General features: G+C 38.4%; 1 protein-coding gene across 2 annotated transcripts; it reads right to left on the reverse strand.

Moving 5' to 3' along the window:
- Window positions 1–3,862: 3,862 nt before the first annotated feature.
- On the reverse strand, window positions 3,863–15,950 carry LOC139136393 (cytochrome P450 20A1-like). 2 transcript variants are annotated; one of them, XM_070704120.1, is made up of 11 exons: window positions 15,633–15,950; window positions 13,847–13,926; window positions 13,315–13,484; window positions 11,848–11,993; window positions 10,808–10,975; window positions 9,732–9,798; window positions 8,714–8,893; window positions 6,805–6,928; window positions 6,110–6,224; window positions 5,352–5,416; window positions 3,863–4,460 (listed from the first exon to the last, which is right to left on the reverse strand). In XM_070704120.1, the coding sequence occupies exons 1-11, from the start codon at window positions 15,726–15,728 to the stop codon at window positions 4,316–4,318; spliced, it is 1,356 nt and encodes a 451-aa protein (XP_070560221.1). In that variant the 5' UTR covers window positions 15,729–15,950; the 3' UTR covers window positions 3,863–4,315. The 2 variants fall into 2 exon arrangements, 1 of the variants encoding a protein (XP_070560221.1); XR_011553183.1 differs by lacking the exon at window positions 6,110–6,224 and having other exon boundaries at window positions 15,633–15,750.
- Window positions 15,951–16,931: the final 981 nt, after the last annotated feature.

Genomic DNA, 16,931 nt, shown 5'->3' on the forward strand with positions numbered 1-16,931 from the left:
GTAAAGTAACTGGGTAATGTTGTAGAGTCATATTGCCAGCTCGGATCAATAAAACCTGACTTTTGTCAGCGGGCGAAGCTTGTCGAATGAATATAACATTTGGCCCCAGTTGCGGAACCTTTGACATATGACATATGACATCGATTGCATGTAACTCGTGTCAACCCTCGTCACTATGGAAGTTTGCCGTGCCGAAACTAAAGTTTTATACTTATCGTGACCCTCGACCCTCGAGGGTCTATATCGTGACCGGCATATTCAGAAGAACCTTTGGACTGTCTGCTGCCTATTAACAAAGACTTCAAGTTTGTGGATAGAGGCACTATGGTTGATGCAAATGATCGGGTAATGTTCAAACAACAGGTTTAAGTAAGCTTTTTACAACTACCCAATCAACCAACCAATCAATCAATCAATCAATCAATCAATCAATCAATCAATCAATCAATCAATCAATCAATCAATCAATCAATCAATCAATCAATCAATCAATCAATCAATCAATCAATCAATCAATCAATCAATCAATCAATCAATCAATCAATCAATCAATCAATCAATCAATCAATCAATCAATCAATCAATCAATCAATCAATCAATCAATCAATCAATCAATCAATCAATCAATCGTATCTATACAATACAAACTACAAAATGTAGTAGTGTTTGATGGTATTTTACAGTGTAAGGGCGGAGTTAACACTATATGCTATACTAAACATGAGTTTTGATGTTGTTCTTAAATTATTAACACTAGCTATCGTACTTCGTAGGCCAAGTTTCGATGCATTTAAATAGTTGGTGTAAAATTATCAATACAGACTGAGATTTTAAAGAATGGGATCAAAATAGAATGGTCTTCAAATGTTTTGAGTTCTTAATGAGTAAAAAGGATGTATTGAGTTTAAATTTTTGGGCAAAGAATGTAGACGGAAATGATTAACATCAGGTGAGCAAACATTACCGATTTTGACAACCTTCGACAGCAAAAAACAAAGACACTGTCACATGACACATTTTCATATTTGTAAGGCATTATTTCTCAGTGCCATCACTGCTGCATTACTTTGTTACACAAGATTGTGTTCCTAAAATGACAAAAATGAAAACAATTGGTGAATCCAAAATTAATATAACCTTTCACATTTTCCATATTTCAAGCAAGCCCCTTTTTCGCGAAACATATAGTACAGGATTTTATTCATGTAAATGCGAATACTGGACATTGTAGGTTGCTTAAAAATGACCAACCAAGCAAAAGATGGAAATGAAGAGATGAAGAAAGACTAACACGTCATCAAAAATACTGACACCTAGGCCGTACATGTATATCCCATGAAACAGCACAGGATCACAAGGTAAATTGGGAATAAACGATCACGTTCCTTGAACAAAACTAACTTTTTGGATTCTGCGTTTCGATTTTTTGTCGAACAGTTGTCAGTCTCTAAGTTATGCTGCCTCTTAGACCACATTATGGAGTCGTCACTCTTGTCTTCCTATCCCGACTATTATTTCTTTGTCTGGGACTGAATTGATAGCGTACGTGCGTCGTATATTTCACCTTGCAACAAAATGGAACGTTTATTTTCTGCACAGTATTACCATTAGTACCGAACCCTGGGCGTATACGATGCGATATTTCGGACATACCCTCTTACCAGCGAATCCAAACTGAGTAAATGCTGTGGCGATCTTCCAACAAGCATCACTTAGCAAGAGGACAATAAGTTCCTATTCGTCGGGGGTAAGCTTACATGCATGGAAAACGTTCTGCTCGTTGTCAGACTTTTCATTAAGTTCTACGTCTCTGCCTGATGTGTTCGAAGAACTTTTAGTCTATTTCGTTACCCACTGTGCCACCTTCCTTCACCTTAAACTGTCCACTATTAAACTGTATCTAGCTGGAATACGCTCCTACTATATTATGAATGGTCATCGCAATCCCCTTGTGTCAGAATACGGCCATCCTTACTCGCGCCTCAAGAATGTTCTCACGGGGATCCATCGTTTACAAGGTTCAACCACAAGACCACGCCTCCCTATTACAGCGGACATCTTCCGGCGCATGTGCAACATCCTCAACGAAGGAGTATTCGGCCCATATGTAGACCTTTTGTTGCAATCGGCATTCCTCCTCGCTTTCTTCGGGTTTCTGCGCTGTAGTGAGTTCACATCCGCCACTCATAAGTTTGACCCTCAGTGGAACCTCTGCTTCGGGGACGTTACCACCACTGCATCCAACGGACGGGTCTCCTGTCTGTCAGTACGACTGAAGTCTTCAAAAACTGACCAATTTCGCCGCGGCTTCGACCTGCGCCTCTTCCCCACGGGTACCGCGATCTGTCCTGTTTACGCATTACTCCGTTTCATGTCTGTCCGTCAAGCAATGTCTGCCACTGCATCCGAACCACTTTTTCTCCTGTCAGAAAGAACGCCGTTAGACCGTCACACGTTCACAGCATTTCTACGGACTGTTTTATATATCTCGTATCGGTCTACAACCAGATTTATTGGCCGGCCATTCCTTCCGCATTGGGGCAGCCACTTCAGCCGCAGCTAATGCTATAGATTACCCGTTTCATTTTGTGCTTTTATTTTATAACTTTGTCGGTGTTTCCCTCCTTCTTTTTTCAATAAAGCCTCTCCTCTTTCCCTTAACTTAGCAGTGGTGTATTCACAAAGTGGAATCTGTGTTGTATCACAGATGTGCTTTGTGATTACATCTAGCTAATCTGCCTACCCTACATCTTCACCTCCTCTCCCTTAGCCAATCAGCTCTTCTACCTCTGACTGATATCAATCTTCCTTCCCGGCCAATCAGCCATTTTGCACACGACACTGCATCATCAAGCCTTTGTCTCATCGCTCCCATTTATTCATTCATTCATTCATTCATTTAACCGCTGGGTTCATGTCACACCGGCTCGGTCAATCCCGCTGCAACCCCCTTTCTCCTCCTCTCTTTTTCCCTCTCTCTCAAGTGTCCGGGCTTTGGATGCCATCCTGACCCCTATTTCTCGGGAATTCCACTCCTGTCCCACAATTCGGCCTCTCATGATGGATTCATCATCAAGGTCATCCAACGACCACCCTCTGCTGCTTGACTGAAGGGGCCCTCTCCCACATGTTTTGCTCATATTTTTGTTGAAAGTTAGTTTGCTACTTCTATTTTGATTGTTTTCTGTATTGTAAGTTTTGATAGTACCTAGCCTTTTTTTTTTGCTTGAGATATGCTGAGGGCTACTTTAGCTTTGTAACTTTGTAGTTCTATGCCCTTTACTGCTATAGATTTGCCGTTTTATTTTGTGCTTTTATTTTATAACTTTGTCGGTGTTTCCGTTCTTCTTTTTGCAATAAAGCCTCTTCTCTTTCCCTCAACTTAGCGGTGGTGTGTTCACAAATGAGTAAATGCTAACTTTTTACGTTCCGCTTCTACCACGAAGAAAAATCTGTTTGGGTCGAATCGGTGAATCTTAGCGAAGCACGTTTTATTAATGCAGGGTAAGAAACCCAAAGGCGAGTGCTGAACTGTTTGAATTTGGAAACAGGTGACAGATGGTTTTTTTAAAATATGAGGGCAAGACAGATACTTTTTTTTCAGTGATTGTTTATAGTTTTTCGTCCAGAGCCTAATTCCAATAATGGAGAATAGAAGCACGCTGTGAAAGAGGCAATATAACATGAAATGGAAATAAAAGTTAAACCAGCAGTTCGGAAAACAAGCCACAGAACAATCCGGAAAAATGAAGTCTGATATCAAAATACAAAACGTTACTAAGTCAATGTTACATTTTTAGTACGGGTCTTTTATGGCTATACAGTACCTTCGCTGAAAGATGGCGAGCATACAAAGAAGGCTATGTGGCAATAAACCTTATTAGATTTAATGCGTAATGGATTCAAGACGTAACATCTGTGCTAAACAAATACGGTTCGCCCAATACATATTTCCAGGGTTCCAAATTAATTTCAAAGTAATTGGCACATTTTTGAACGTCATGTGCACTCGAAAGCACCTGAAAAAAGCGACACGCTATATGTATACCGCCGGCAGTATAAGAAAGATTTAGAGTAATTTTTGAATAAACTGTTGTGCTCAAAACAAGAGACACAAAGAAATTTGATACAGTCTGTTTTGGATTTCTCTTGTAAGTTTATCATTCGCTACACCATTTTCGATTTGAGAAGATCTGTGTTACGGGTTGTCATTCTCTTTTTTCTAACGTGATCTTAATTTCATCGCTCGGCAATGTAACAAAACCATACATTCGTTTTATATTTTGACATCCCACTAGATGAAATTTGAACTTTCTACAAAGTGTTGCCAATAGCACCGAAGCCTCGGGTCGGATACACGATATCCGGACAGATCCTCTTTCCAGCGAATCCAAACGGAGAATATGCCAACTTGTGACGCTCTGCAACTTTTTCAGGGAGAAATCGGTCCGGGTCGAACCTGTGTATGAAAGTGAAGTAAGATTTATTAATTAGAATTCATCGATAGGAAGTGAGTGTTGAACTGTTATTTTATTTTCGGAATAAGCGAGAGTTTACAGATGTATGCACAAATCAGTTCTCATCACGACATAGCATATCACATGCTTAGCCATCCAGTTTTTGCTAATTATTTTCTGCTTAGGGCCCAGGTCGTCCGGTTGAGAATACAAACCTTCACCTTGGCTTCACATGGCATCGACTTTCTTTATAAGATAATGATGTATTACATGAAGATCACCATTTTCACAAAATTATGTGTGTGTGTATCACGGTGGTTAAATGAACGGTCGTTACAATATTTTGTAGTATAATTTTACATGACTGTTTAACTTGTTAAAACGTTTGGCCTTGAAAGGGAGGGGAGTCACCCTTCGGACGTCACAATACTGCGGGTATCGCACTGTTTTTCGACGGTCAGCCACTTTTTAATGTCGAGGGAAAAGACTGATCACCTCCTATATCATATGATTCCATGTCGTATCAGAATGAGAGTCAGTCGGAATGCAACGTACACAGCAAGACGAATTACGGCGAAGTAAAAACGACACGAGCCCTTGACACATATATTGCCAATCAGCAAAAATCAAAATGTTCATGGACCGTTTTTTCCGTGATCACCGTCATGCGATATCGTGCAAAGTTTAGAAATAGATACACATATTACCTAAAATATATTGATATCTGATATTGAGAATGACCTGCTTTCCATTTGTTGCTTTTTTTATTTTGGAGTTGATTTCGCAAAATGAAGACTTTGAGAACTGCATAAAAGCTTAAACAAAGTGATGTAATTTTAAGAGTTGGAAAGCCCGTCCTGGAGTGCAATCTACGTTTTAAAGTTCAGATATACCTTTCTGGGTCGGGCCATATGGTCTTGTCTGCCAAAACAACACCCAGGGCGTGTACTACTCCAGCCTGAAAAGACAAGAGAGATAAAACACATTTTATCATACATTAATTTTATCGTACATTAGTATCATCGAAAGCTTAAAGAACTCTTCCGACTCTACACGGGATAATAATCAAATTTGATTGACTCGATGAACAAAGTTAAGGAAGAATTTGGCCAAAACTTATACCCTCATTTTAGCGGGAACGGTCAAATTGATATGCAGGGCCGTTACACTGCAGAGCAATCACATTTTAAGTGTATTTTTCAATTAAAATGTATGCGTCTCGAAAGTAGAAGACTCAAACGTTTGCTCAAACTTTCCTCGAGGAATCTTTCATTCTTTCTCTTTCAAAATCAGTAATGAAAATCAGGGGTCACTGTACCAATCTTAGTACTAGAGAAACAAGATACCAATTTTTCACCGATATTTTGAATACAAAATGGCCGCTATCCCTTTGTTAACTCAATGCAAAACATTACATATCGATTTTCTGAATAAACTCAGACAGTTAAAGTTTTTCTTACGCCATGGTCTTCAAAATGATCCCCGAGAAGTGGTAAATCAGAAAATGGCAAAAGTTTGAGAGTCCGAATACATGTCCCCAGAGGCTCATATTTAGATTGACTTAATAAGACTTATGATACGCATTTGATACAGTTGCCCTCAATTGGAAATGTAAAACACACTACATCTCCTAATAAGTATTGCTCCTTACTCCTTTTGGAATAGTGTAATCCAACACTTTCATGTCCGCTTCGTAATTCACTCTTGCAGCAAATGGGGCAAGTACAGCACAGCGTAGGGTTTCGTCCAGAACTCTTTTGAGGTATCTGTTAAAAAGAATATGGGGCATCTCCTTTACCTTTTGGTAAAATTTTTTACTGCAGGCTTAGAGAGTAAAGTGTCCGTACGCTACAAAGCTTATACGTTTGCTGGATATTACAAGTAAATTTTATGTGCAGAAAACTGTTTAAGCAAACTTGACTTGACACAATCCCAAAGAAGCAATATCTACTGACAAGGTCACCATTTCAACAAAATACTGCAATCGCTTAGAAAAAATCCATTATGACATGTAGAAATGAAAAATTATTCCATTTGACGGTCGTGTATGGAACTTTCAATGTAGCCAAGGTAATTCTCTCTGGGACATAAAGTTAAGCTGTACATCTCTTTTAAGCTAGCACACATGTACGACGATGGGTGGGACAAAAAAAGCAACATGATTTCTTTAAGATATAATTTATGAAATCACTGACAACCTCAAAATCTTTTTATTTGTGCATCCAGCTAAGTGAGTATATCGACCGTTGGTATTAAAAATATGTGTTTTAAAAATGTTACCAAGTGGGAGTGCCTCTTTAATACTCGTCTGAAAGTCGAGAAAAACGAATATAATAGAGTGATTACCTTAACTGACTTTGGTTTTGAAAATCAATATTTCGTTCATTCCCGAGGACTTCGACTAGTTCTTCGTGAAGCTTGTCCTGTATTTCCATGTCTTGTGCCAAAAAGTATATCGCCCATACAAGCACTAGGAGAAAGAAGTTGAATCCTGGGTGACATGTAGGTTTATTGGAGCATGAATTTTGATTAGTTTAAATACCAACAATAACCAGTGTCTTGTCAGATTTAGAAGCTTTGCTAAAGTCACAGGGATGGTAAGGCATATAATCTGCAAGTTAGAGATGTTAGATATTCATCATATTAGGTGCAATAGACACATACATCTTATTACATCTTTATCATTACCATGCAAAGCTTACAAAAATTGGCCACTGCATCAAAACGTGATAATACAAATAAATTCACACTAATTTGTTCACTGTATTACAGAATAATACATGTAAATTCACATGAGTCCACATGAATACAGGCGTAAAGCCGTTTTTGGCAATTTTTTTATATTTTGTCGTCTGTTCTTGCTTTCTTAATGAGTGTTTTCTCCCCGTTCCGTTTTATTTTTTTCTGTTTTTTAATGTACATACTGTATTTTCTTGCATCTCGACACTGTGTGAGAAGAGTCTTTAGCTCTACGGTCTATCGAGTTTAAATAAAGTTAATAGCAATAATGACAATAATAATAATGTAAGCGTGCTGAATACAAGCAACGGATTCTTGACTGTATTCATCTATATATGCACTATTCAGCTAAAATACAGGCAATAATCCATGCTATGCTGTAAGTATTATGGGGTTTTCACGCACGGTGTGCCTCTGTATATATAATAAATGCTACTACATCGACATAACCAATCTTGTTAACACATGAGCATATGTGGTTTCATCAAATATTGTGATTTTTGTAAAGGTTAGGGCGATGTAACAAGAACTTTATCAAGGATGATAATATTGAACACGCAAGTACGTTAAGGCATGGGTTTCATACTTAATATTTTACAGCAGGTAAGGATGAAGTTTTTTAGAAAGTTCTGATAGAAATAACTTTAATAATTGCAACAATAAATGTCTATCAGTATGTATAGACAGAATTTTAGCAAAAATTTAGATTTTGACGAAGTCTCGTAATCAACAGGCTATATTTGCTAGCAAAAATCACATATTGGAATAAAGAATATATTTCAACTTCGAGACAAAAATTTATTTAAACTTAATCGTTAATATATATTAAGTAGAATAAAGTATTGACCAGAAAACACAAGACACGGTCCATGAACAGGCTTGAACAGCGTCCAGGAAGCGCGTGCAAAGTTTTTAAAAAGTGAAAAAAGTCAAACGAGTTACAAGCAGCCGGGTAAGGCGCGACAGATTTGAAGTTTAGAGGTTACAACTTTGAATAATTATTACTTCTTCTGAGGGCGCTCTATACAGGCGCGCTCCCAAAGGGACACCGTAAAAGCTCGTGTAAACGACCACTAACAAATTCAAAACCATTAACTTTTCACAAGATTTTTCTTCAAAAACCTAAAAAATAGAGCAACATTTTACATTTTTCGGACATTTTTAAATATTTCATACATATTTCATATTTGTATTCAGGCCATGGTGTCTGTTATGTTGAATGATAATGCTCTTTCACAATATGCAGAAGAGACAGAGATGTTGAGCATACTGTTGAAAGTTTTTAAAATCTATGAATTTAGCGGGGAAATGTGACAGTCTTGTTTTGGTCACGCCACTGTGTCAGTCAACATTATTTATATTCTATCTGTTTAGGGATAATAAAACAAAGGAGCGGACAAAATTTCAATCAATTCTGACCTTATCCTTGAAAAAATACAGTCCGGTATGTTTTCTACAGTGTCCCATGCCTTAACGTACTTGCGCGAATATTCAGGGGAATATTTTATTTACTCACTGTAGGCTGTAGTATGGTAACCACCAAGGAAGAACAGGGAAGCGTCGCTGAACAATAGTTCGTCAGTTGCGCAGAAATCAATGAGAACGTCAAGGAAGTTCCTGTCTTCCTCCCTTAGTGGAGGATTGTCACGTCGGTGTTGAATTGCTTCTTGTATCAGCCCACGCCAGGCATTCAAGGCTGAAAAATGGAGCAAAAATTTAAAGTTAGGTTTTCACTAATAGTATCACTCGTAAACCTGGTAGTTTTTCTGATGGCTTGGTTTGTCTATCTGTTTGTTTATTGTGTTTGAAATACTGGACGGATCCAATATGGATGACCAAGATCAAAAAATGCATGGAAACGGAGAAAGGTTTATTTAAGCCAACAACATTTAGGTTCAATAGATGTTTTAGAAGGCATTACGAAACCATGACTTAACACCATTCTGATAAATGACTTCCCAAACAGGATGTTTTGCTTAACTCAACATTGTGTTGCAGGGCGTACTCTTAATTGAATTATTGCATCGCCTAATAAATGTTGGAGTGGTTTAAGGACTTCGCTGCTAAACATTAAGGAGATAGAAGGATGTGATGTACATCTGTCAGATTAAAGAACTTAATTTTATAACTCTACCACTGTCTAAATCCATACTGGCTGTAATACGCTCTTCTAGATATGCGAAAATAAATTAGCATGCTAATATTCTATGGCTGACTTTGCGTCTGTAACAACATTTGACAATTTGCTAGGGGTAAAAGAATGGAAGTGCAGATCGCCGTCTTTCTAATAATTATTTTCAAGTAACGCCTTGTTTGCGATCACAATTGCCGTAATCTTCAAAACAGAAGGCGTTTGATCCAGCATGTGTACCGTATGCTGATATTATATCCTACGAGAATCATACAGCCTCCAGTGGAAGATCCCCGCTGGTATTTGAATTGTAGCCTATGTAGAAGCTTGGATTGGGTGTAAGATTATGGTTACAGCCACGTCGGCTTGTTGTTGGGAGTATAGTAGAGATAACATAACAAACCCGTATTGAATTTCTCTTCATTTGCAGGTCCAACGTCAGACATCTTCTGGTTAAGCGCCTCCATGGTCTGGAAAGGATCATGAACAAAGGTGAATGCTTGACTCGATCGATCTTAGTTTGATGGACAGTGAAATTCGTCCACTTTAATCCCCTTAACTTTCACTAACTTGTTTCCAACCAACAGATGACAAAGCTTCATCAAATAATCTATGGCTTAAGTGACAACGTTTCAATATGGTTATTCCTGTTGATGACGATAGCTTATTCGTTTTTTTTATTTGGATAATACCAGTGCATAATTTACAGATTCGCTCCTTGGTAGTAGCTAGGTAGTGTGAGTATCGTAAGAGCTATTAATTTACACCTGCGTCTGTAACCTTGGGAGTTTCGTCGTACAGTAAGTTACGGTATCAGAGGACGCGGAGTCCGATAACTTTGACGTGGAGTACAATAACTTTAAGTGATATCAGACGCTATTTGACCTTTGACCTCGTAACACCCTTACGTCGACACGGGGAAAAACAAGGGAAGATTTTACATTATTTACAAACATATTGCTTCTTAACAGTCAGTATATCATGCAATGATTAGTGCCTAGTCCAACGCCTGTGAATTTGAGTATGATTATGCCGCTGACGTCCAATTTCTATCACTCGTACTGCGCTGCGTGGTTTGACATCAACTTCATTGTGCGTTTAGCGGACGCGCTGAACGCATTCCCCTCTACTTGCCATCACTCAGTACAGCCAGCATCCTAAAACACCTGAATTTCGGCTTTCTGTCTGGTAAAATTGGACTAACAATGTGCATTATAATAAATCAATCTCAAAATACCGGGATTTTGTCCATCTCGGACAATACCTCCACTGCACGGTGTACTCGGACATAAATACCGATATTTTTTGAATAACCTTTTATTATCACAATTGCGATACTCTATGTACTCTTACTATGTACCTGTAAACCTAGTCTAATACATTGAATCCGATCTGCCCTAAATTGCAGTGCCAACAACATTTCAGATAGTTCCCTACACCCTCAATTATCTGCACAATATGTAAGACAATTGCACTTACAGTCTCGTAGGTGTCGCGGAGTTCAATGACTTTCTCTTCGTCTTTGAAGAAGTCACCATAAGACACCCTTCCGAAAGCCCTGCTTACATAAGATGATAAGTGCGGTTGCAGAGGTATAGTTTCACCCGGAGGAATGGAGGAAAGGGTCTCCAATGTATCATCAGCGACCTTTGGAAAGAAAGAACAGTGTAAATAACCAGCGGTAAGTCAATAGTTCGGAATACAGGACGGACGTACGTACGTACGTGCGTAGTACGTACGTACGTACGTACGTACGTACGTATGTATGTATGTATGTATGTATGTATGTATGTATGTATGTATGTATGTATGTATGTATGTATGTATGTATGTATGTATGTATGTATGTATGTATGTATGTATGTATGTATGTATGTATGTATGTATGTATGTATGTATGTATGTATGTATGTATGTATGTATGTATGTATGTATGTATGTATGTAGCATGCAGGCAGGCAGGCAGGCAGGCAGGTAGGTAGGTAGGTATGTATGTATGTGGTATGTAGGTAGGTAGGTAGGTAATGTATGTATGGATGTATTTGTGTGCGTGTGTGTACACGCAGGTATGTATGATTTTTTCATCTACGTGTCATTCATGGATGATAAGGCAGGGGATTTGGCAGGGCTGTTTTGAATGTTATGCCTTCGCTATATGACCGGGTGCTGTACGTTGTTGGTTCGAATCCGATCGAAAATATAATGATTTGACAGTGGTATGTAATTACATACATACGCAATTACTTGAATGTTAGTTTGTGTAATTATGTGCATGTTTGTACGTAGATAAATATAACATGAAACTTGTAATCATTATATGTTCTACCCGGCATTTTGAACGCACTGTTCAAAGATGTTTTGTGTAGAATTGTTTTAATTAGAAAATTAGTTAGTGTTTGTTCCTGAAGATGTACGCGTCATTTTAAAAATAAAAATTCCAAATCCTCTCGTTACTTATTGTGGAGGAATCACGGAGACTTATTTTCACAGGTATAAGAATATGATTCGTACTATTTTACCTCTTGAATACATTTGTAGTAATTCTTCACGGCCTCATTTTGGAACGCAACATCATATATCTTCCGCCTGTGTTTGCCTTCCTTACCATTGGTTGTCTGGAGGCTGATATCACCTATTATTGGCGTCAGAAAATCAAACAGCTCAACTGCAAGGGGGACAAATCAGTCATTGGAAATTTGTCATATGTTTTGAAACATTTACATACTTCATTATCTTCACTGTTTTATTTCCATGTCGAGTAATGGCGATGTTTAACAAGGGATTTGTTAATGTAGATGCAATATCGCAACGGTGCTGTGGCGTATCAATCACGCTCGGGTCAAGGGTCATCGCCAAAGAATCGCTACGAGCCACCCCATAGACTTTTTTGGTAGCTGTTAGGCACCATTTTACAAGTGGTATAGCCATAAACTGATGACGTCAAATCACCGAACACAAAACGCAGACGCCTTGTAATTATGGCACTGTGTTTTGTGCAGGGCAATTGGACGTCATCAGTTTGTGACTATACCACTTGTAAAATGATACCATTTACTACAATACCGATCGGTGTCGATGATTTAGCTCATAAAATAATAAAGTTGGTTAATATTTGAATAAATCAATCTACACCTACTTTTTCACTGACTATCTACGACTCACCTTCTCCTACTCCTGCTAACTAACTTGACTGTAACAACATGTATTTTCAATCATTTATCGGTGAGCCATCGACGGTTTCTGCTCGAATTTGAACTTTTGACCTCCAACGTATTCACTACGTTTTACGCGAGATCGAGAGGGCAAACGTCGCAGAGTCCGTCGACTGCTCACAGGAAAATGGTTATTTATTCAAAATGGATATTTATTCAAAGATTAATAGATTTCATTAGGTGTCCTAGTAAACTACCAAAAAGTCTATGGGGTGGCAGGCAGCTATTCTGCGGGGATGACCCTTGTCCCGAGCGCGATCGATTCGCCACAGCACCGCCGCGATATCACAGGTATTGTCTATCATACCTTATCGCAAAGGGAGGCAGTAACGTGTACAAAATCTGACACCCAGGCATTGACTTTGTGCATTTGGTTTGTCTGTTTTGATCTTGCCTTTAAAAAGTATAACATAAGAAGAGCTCCTCAAATAAACCTTAATGCGATTACCGCTTCGTTGTGTTTTCTGTCTCGTTTTCACTTTTAAAATACCGTTTAGTTTGAAAGTATCCGAACGATTAAGCATAACGTTTGTTTATATTATTTAAAAGGTAAAAAAAATAAATTTTATGATCTGTAATCAGTTCTCGTGGGAGCTCGCAATTATGGCCACGCTATGGTTGCATTTCACAAAACTACAGAACCATGTGTGTGACTTTTATGTCAGCTTCTCTGTGATAATTAAACAATTTGAACTCACAGAAATATTTCTCAATAGTACAAAGCGTATTAAGCCCGATTTCGTCTTGGTAATATTTGGATGTTAATTCACATACCGGGTCTGTCAAATAGCTTGATGTGATCCTTCCAGGCTTCGGGTGACGCTAGACTGACGTAATAATGCTTACCATACCAGAATGACGCAACACGGCCATATTTGTCATGTAACTTGAATAGAAAGTCGGGAAAACCACCTGCTTCCGTAATGTCTTGTAAATTGCCATCCCTAGTTATGAAAATATAGTAGTATTTGAGAGCTGGTAACATGGTGATCATTTTTACGGTATGCAAGTACTATAACATGATAAATGTTTGTTACTTGGAAAAAAACAATTCTTCGATATAGGTACTGATTCAAATCTATTCGCTCGAAATACATATTTACTTTTTCTGCTACTACGCCAACGGCAAACGCTTTTGAACAACATTCACATTACAATGGCATCGCGTAAACCATGATACCAGGAACCGAACAAAAATACGGAAAAATTATTAGGAGTGACAGTTATCTTGTCAAATACACATTCCATCGACAGAACACAATCAAATTAACTGTCTTAACTTGCAAAAAAAAATCGATAAACCTACTCGGGGTGTCGTTTCTCCATTCCTGGTATTTTCTTCACTGTTGTCAATTTTTCTTCAGCATTTGCGACTTTGTCACCATCCTGCAAAAACGTGAGTGAAGGATTAGTTTCTTTGTTGTTTGTAAAACATAGCATGGGAAGCAATTTTGAATTTAAGTCAACTGATTTGGCTGAGCGTTAAAATCCGAAGAACTGTTACATTTAAATATAACCAATCGAACATATTTGCAAGTTCATCAAAAATAGCTCTAAATGCACAGTTAAACTTCAGGCATCTTCAAAAATGTCTGAAATGTCCCATCTATCGGTTGAGATCTCAAAAGTTTGGTGCATGCAGTGTATGACTCTGTTTCTCGTATGGTTTCAACTGGTTCAGTTCAAAACATTTCGCGACCCTAAGTAATAGTTACGAGCCTAGGCTCTATAATACCTGGAGACATAAACACTGGCTTGTAATATAGATGTGGCTTTAAAACTAATCTCTCAATCCTCCTTTGAATTGATACATGTGTGGCTCTAACGCTCTTCTCTCTACAATACTTTGTACTGTGCGCTACCCTTCTGCAGACTAACTAAATTCCGTGAACTCACCAATCTTTTAACACCGGTTTCATTTAGGCTACATTCGTTACGATTCGAACTAATTTGGATAATTTGATCTTCATATATTTCAAATTTCTCAAACGTTTTAGGTATCTAGAGCTGGATGTTGAATTATTACAAATTACTCATAAAAACAAGTGTATAACTCAAAGTAGATGAGCATACATTTACAGGTTATAGGGACATTACTTCACCATCCTATTATCTCAAATTAGTTCTAATCGTGTTTCGTATAGTCTGTCAAATGTGCCACTATTTTTCGATTATGCAAATTGTTCAAAAGGAGTATGCAGTAGTCAAGAACATTCTGGGACTTATACAGTGGAAAGACAATGGAAAGTCACCGATATCTTGTAAACGTTAACCCCCTGGACCTAGGACCATTCCCGATGGCGTAATTTCGGAGGTTATATTCAAGCTTTGGAAAAGCATTAAGGACATACATTATCAGCTGTTTCCATTAATTTAAGCAAACAGAACATGATACTACTGTATTTATTCAAAATTTTAGGATTTAGTTGCCAAATTTTTTTGTTGATATATAGTATTTCAAAAAACGTGAAAATTTCACAAAATTTGACATTGTTGGAGAGGAGTTGAATGTTACTGAAGTGTTGAAATCAGGGGAAAAGGAACCAAGGAAGGCTTTGCATACATAAATGTACATTAACATTCATTTTCGCCCGAGTTTAATACGTCTGCATGCCTTTACAAAAGAAGTCCCGTTAAAATCTAATATTTTCGTATTTGGTCAATAAATTTATGACAATTGAATTTCTGCAAAGAAAAAATATACTGAGCAATAAACGCTGTATTATTAGCAACGGCGCCACCATAGGTCGATTCACTAATTGCACAATGTATTATAAGCTCACATGTTGCTCTAGAACTATGGAATTGGCGAGTTCTTAAAGGCCAGGAAACCCTACCACTTTATGCTTCCCACGAAACTTTGAGCTGATCTATATCCACAGTTGGTAGGTACACGGTGAACGTCCCTCCCTCGTAGATGAGAATTCTATGACAGCTGAGAGGATGTTCGCCGTACACACTGCTAACTGTACAAGTGCCCATAGCATGCGCAGTTAATTGGTAGCCTTTTCCCCTCAAAGATCACACATCAGAGTGCAAGCCGTACAACTCGTACACGAAATGGATTCAGTAAAGATTACAAATTAACGTACCTTTGAAAATCGAGCAGTAAAGATTGGTCTTAGGCATTGGTATAGAATCGAAATAACAACGATAGCCAGGGCGAATAAAACAGCTACATTCGCCATCTTGTTTTACTGTCACATATTTAACGTCCCTGGAAATACCGTTCACCAGGTCATGGGTCGTCCGTGCGAAGGTCACTTAACCTTACATGAGGTGGGTTGATAAATTGAACCGTCATGGATGCTTGCTGTAGTCCCAATTCATTAGAGGTGTCAAACATTTTGAGCATTTATGCTGGGCTCCCTGATCGGGCTGCTGTGCAAGCTTTACATGGGTGAGCTAAACGGAAGACAATAGGCTGCGTTCACAAATAACGGTAAGGGGGTGGGGGCTGGAGGAATCGCGATTGAAATCGTACTGTTTTTCAGATACCCACTCAGTACCCTCAAACATTTTCGTGTCCCCCCACCGTCTATATAATCACAAATTTTCAAGTAGGGATGCACGCATGGGAAAAATAAACATGTATTTGTAGAGCCATATTCCTAAGGCAAGTTCTTAAATTGATTCATTTTTAAACACATCGGTGCACTTTTTTATTTATCAGTAAAAGCAGACTTGAGTTAATCAAATTGAAGAGCACATAAAATTCAGCTGAAGAGCACATAAAATAACAATCATGAGAGTATGCAAATTGTGAATTCCTGACTACATTAGATGCTACATATGCGTCAACGCGAAGTGGGAAAATGTTCCGGTTGATGACGCAGAACAGGGGTAGTGTCTATTGACATCCGGGTGTCAATAGCCAGTAGCTGCCCTATATGGCTATTGACGCCCCTCGACCGGCGACCCTATTCGAATACCTCCAGAATGGAGCTAAGTTATGTCGTCAATTTTCTTGTTCCAAACAAGTTGATGGCCACTTATTTATTCATGTAAATGCGAATACTGGACAGTGTAGGTTGCTTAAAAATGACCAGCCAAGCAAAAGATGGAAATGAAGAGATGAAGAAAGACTAACACGTCATCAAAAATACTGACACCTAGGCCTTACATGTATATCCCATGAAACAGCACAGGATCACAAGGTAAATTGGGAATAAACGATCACGTTCCTTGAACAAAACTAACTTTTTGGATTCTGTGTTTCGATTTTTTGTCGAACAGTTGTCAGTCTCTAAGTTATGCTGCCTCTTAGACCACATTATGGAGTCGTCACTCTTGTCTTCCTATCCCGACTATTATTTCTTTGTCTGGGACTGAATTGATAGCGTACGTGCGTCGTATATTTAACCTTGCAACAAAATGGAACGTTTATTTTC

This window comes from Ptychodera flava, chromosome 1 (assembly GCF_041260155.1).
Source record: "Ptychodera flava strain L36383 chromosome 1, AS_Pfla_20210202, whole genome shotgun sequence".
NCBI lineage: Eukaryota > Metazoa > Hemichordata > Enteropneusta > Ptychoderidae > Ptychodera > Ptychodera flava.

Coding starts and splice junctions, on each gene's coding strand:
- LOC139136393 (XM_070704120.1), bottom strand. CDS start 15,728: ATGGCGAATGTAGCTGTTTTATTCGCCCTGGCTATCGTTGTTATTTCG. Junction 13,485..13,846: donor ATGGAGAAACGACACCCCGA/GTAGGTTTATCG, acceptor TTTCATAACTAG/GGATGGCAATTTACAAGACA. Junction 9,799..10,807: donor TCCGCGACACCTACGAGACT/GTAAGTGCAATT, acceptor GATCCTTTCCAG/ACCATGGAGGCGCTTAACCA.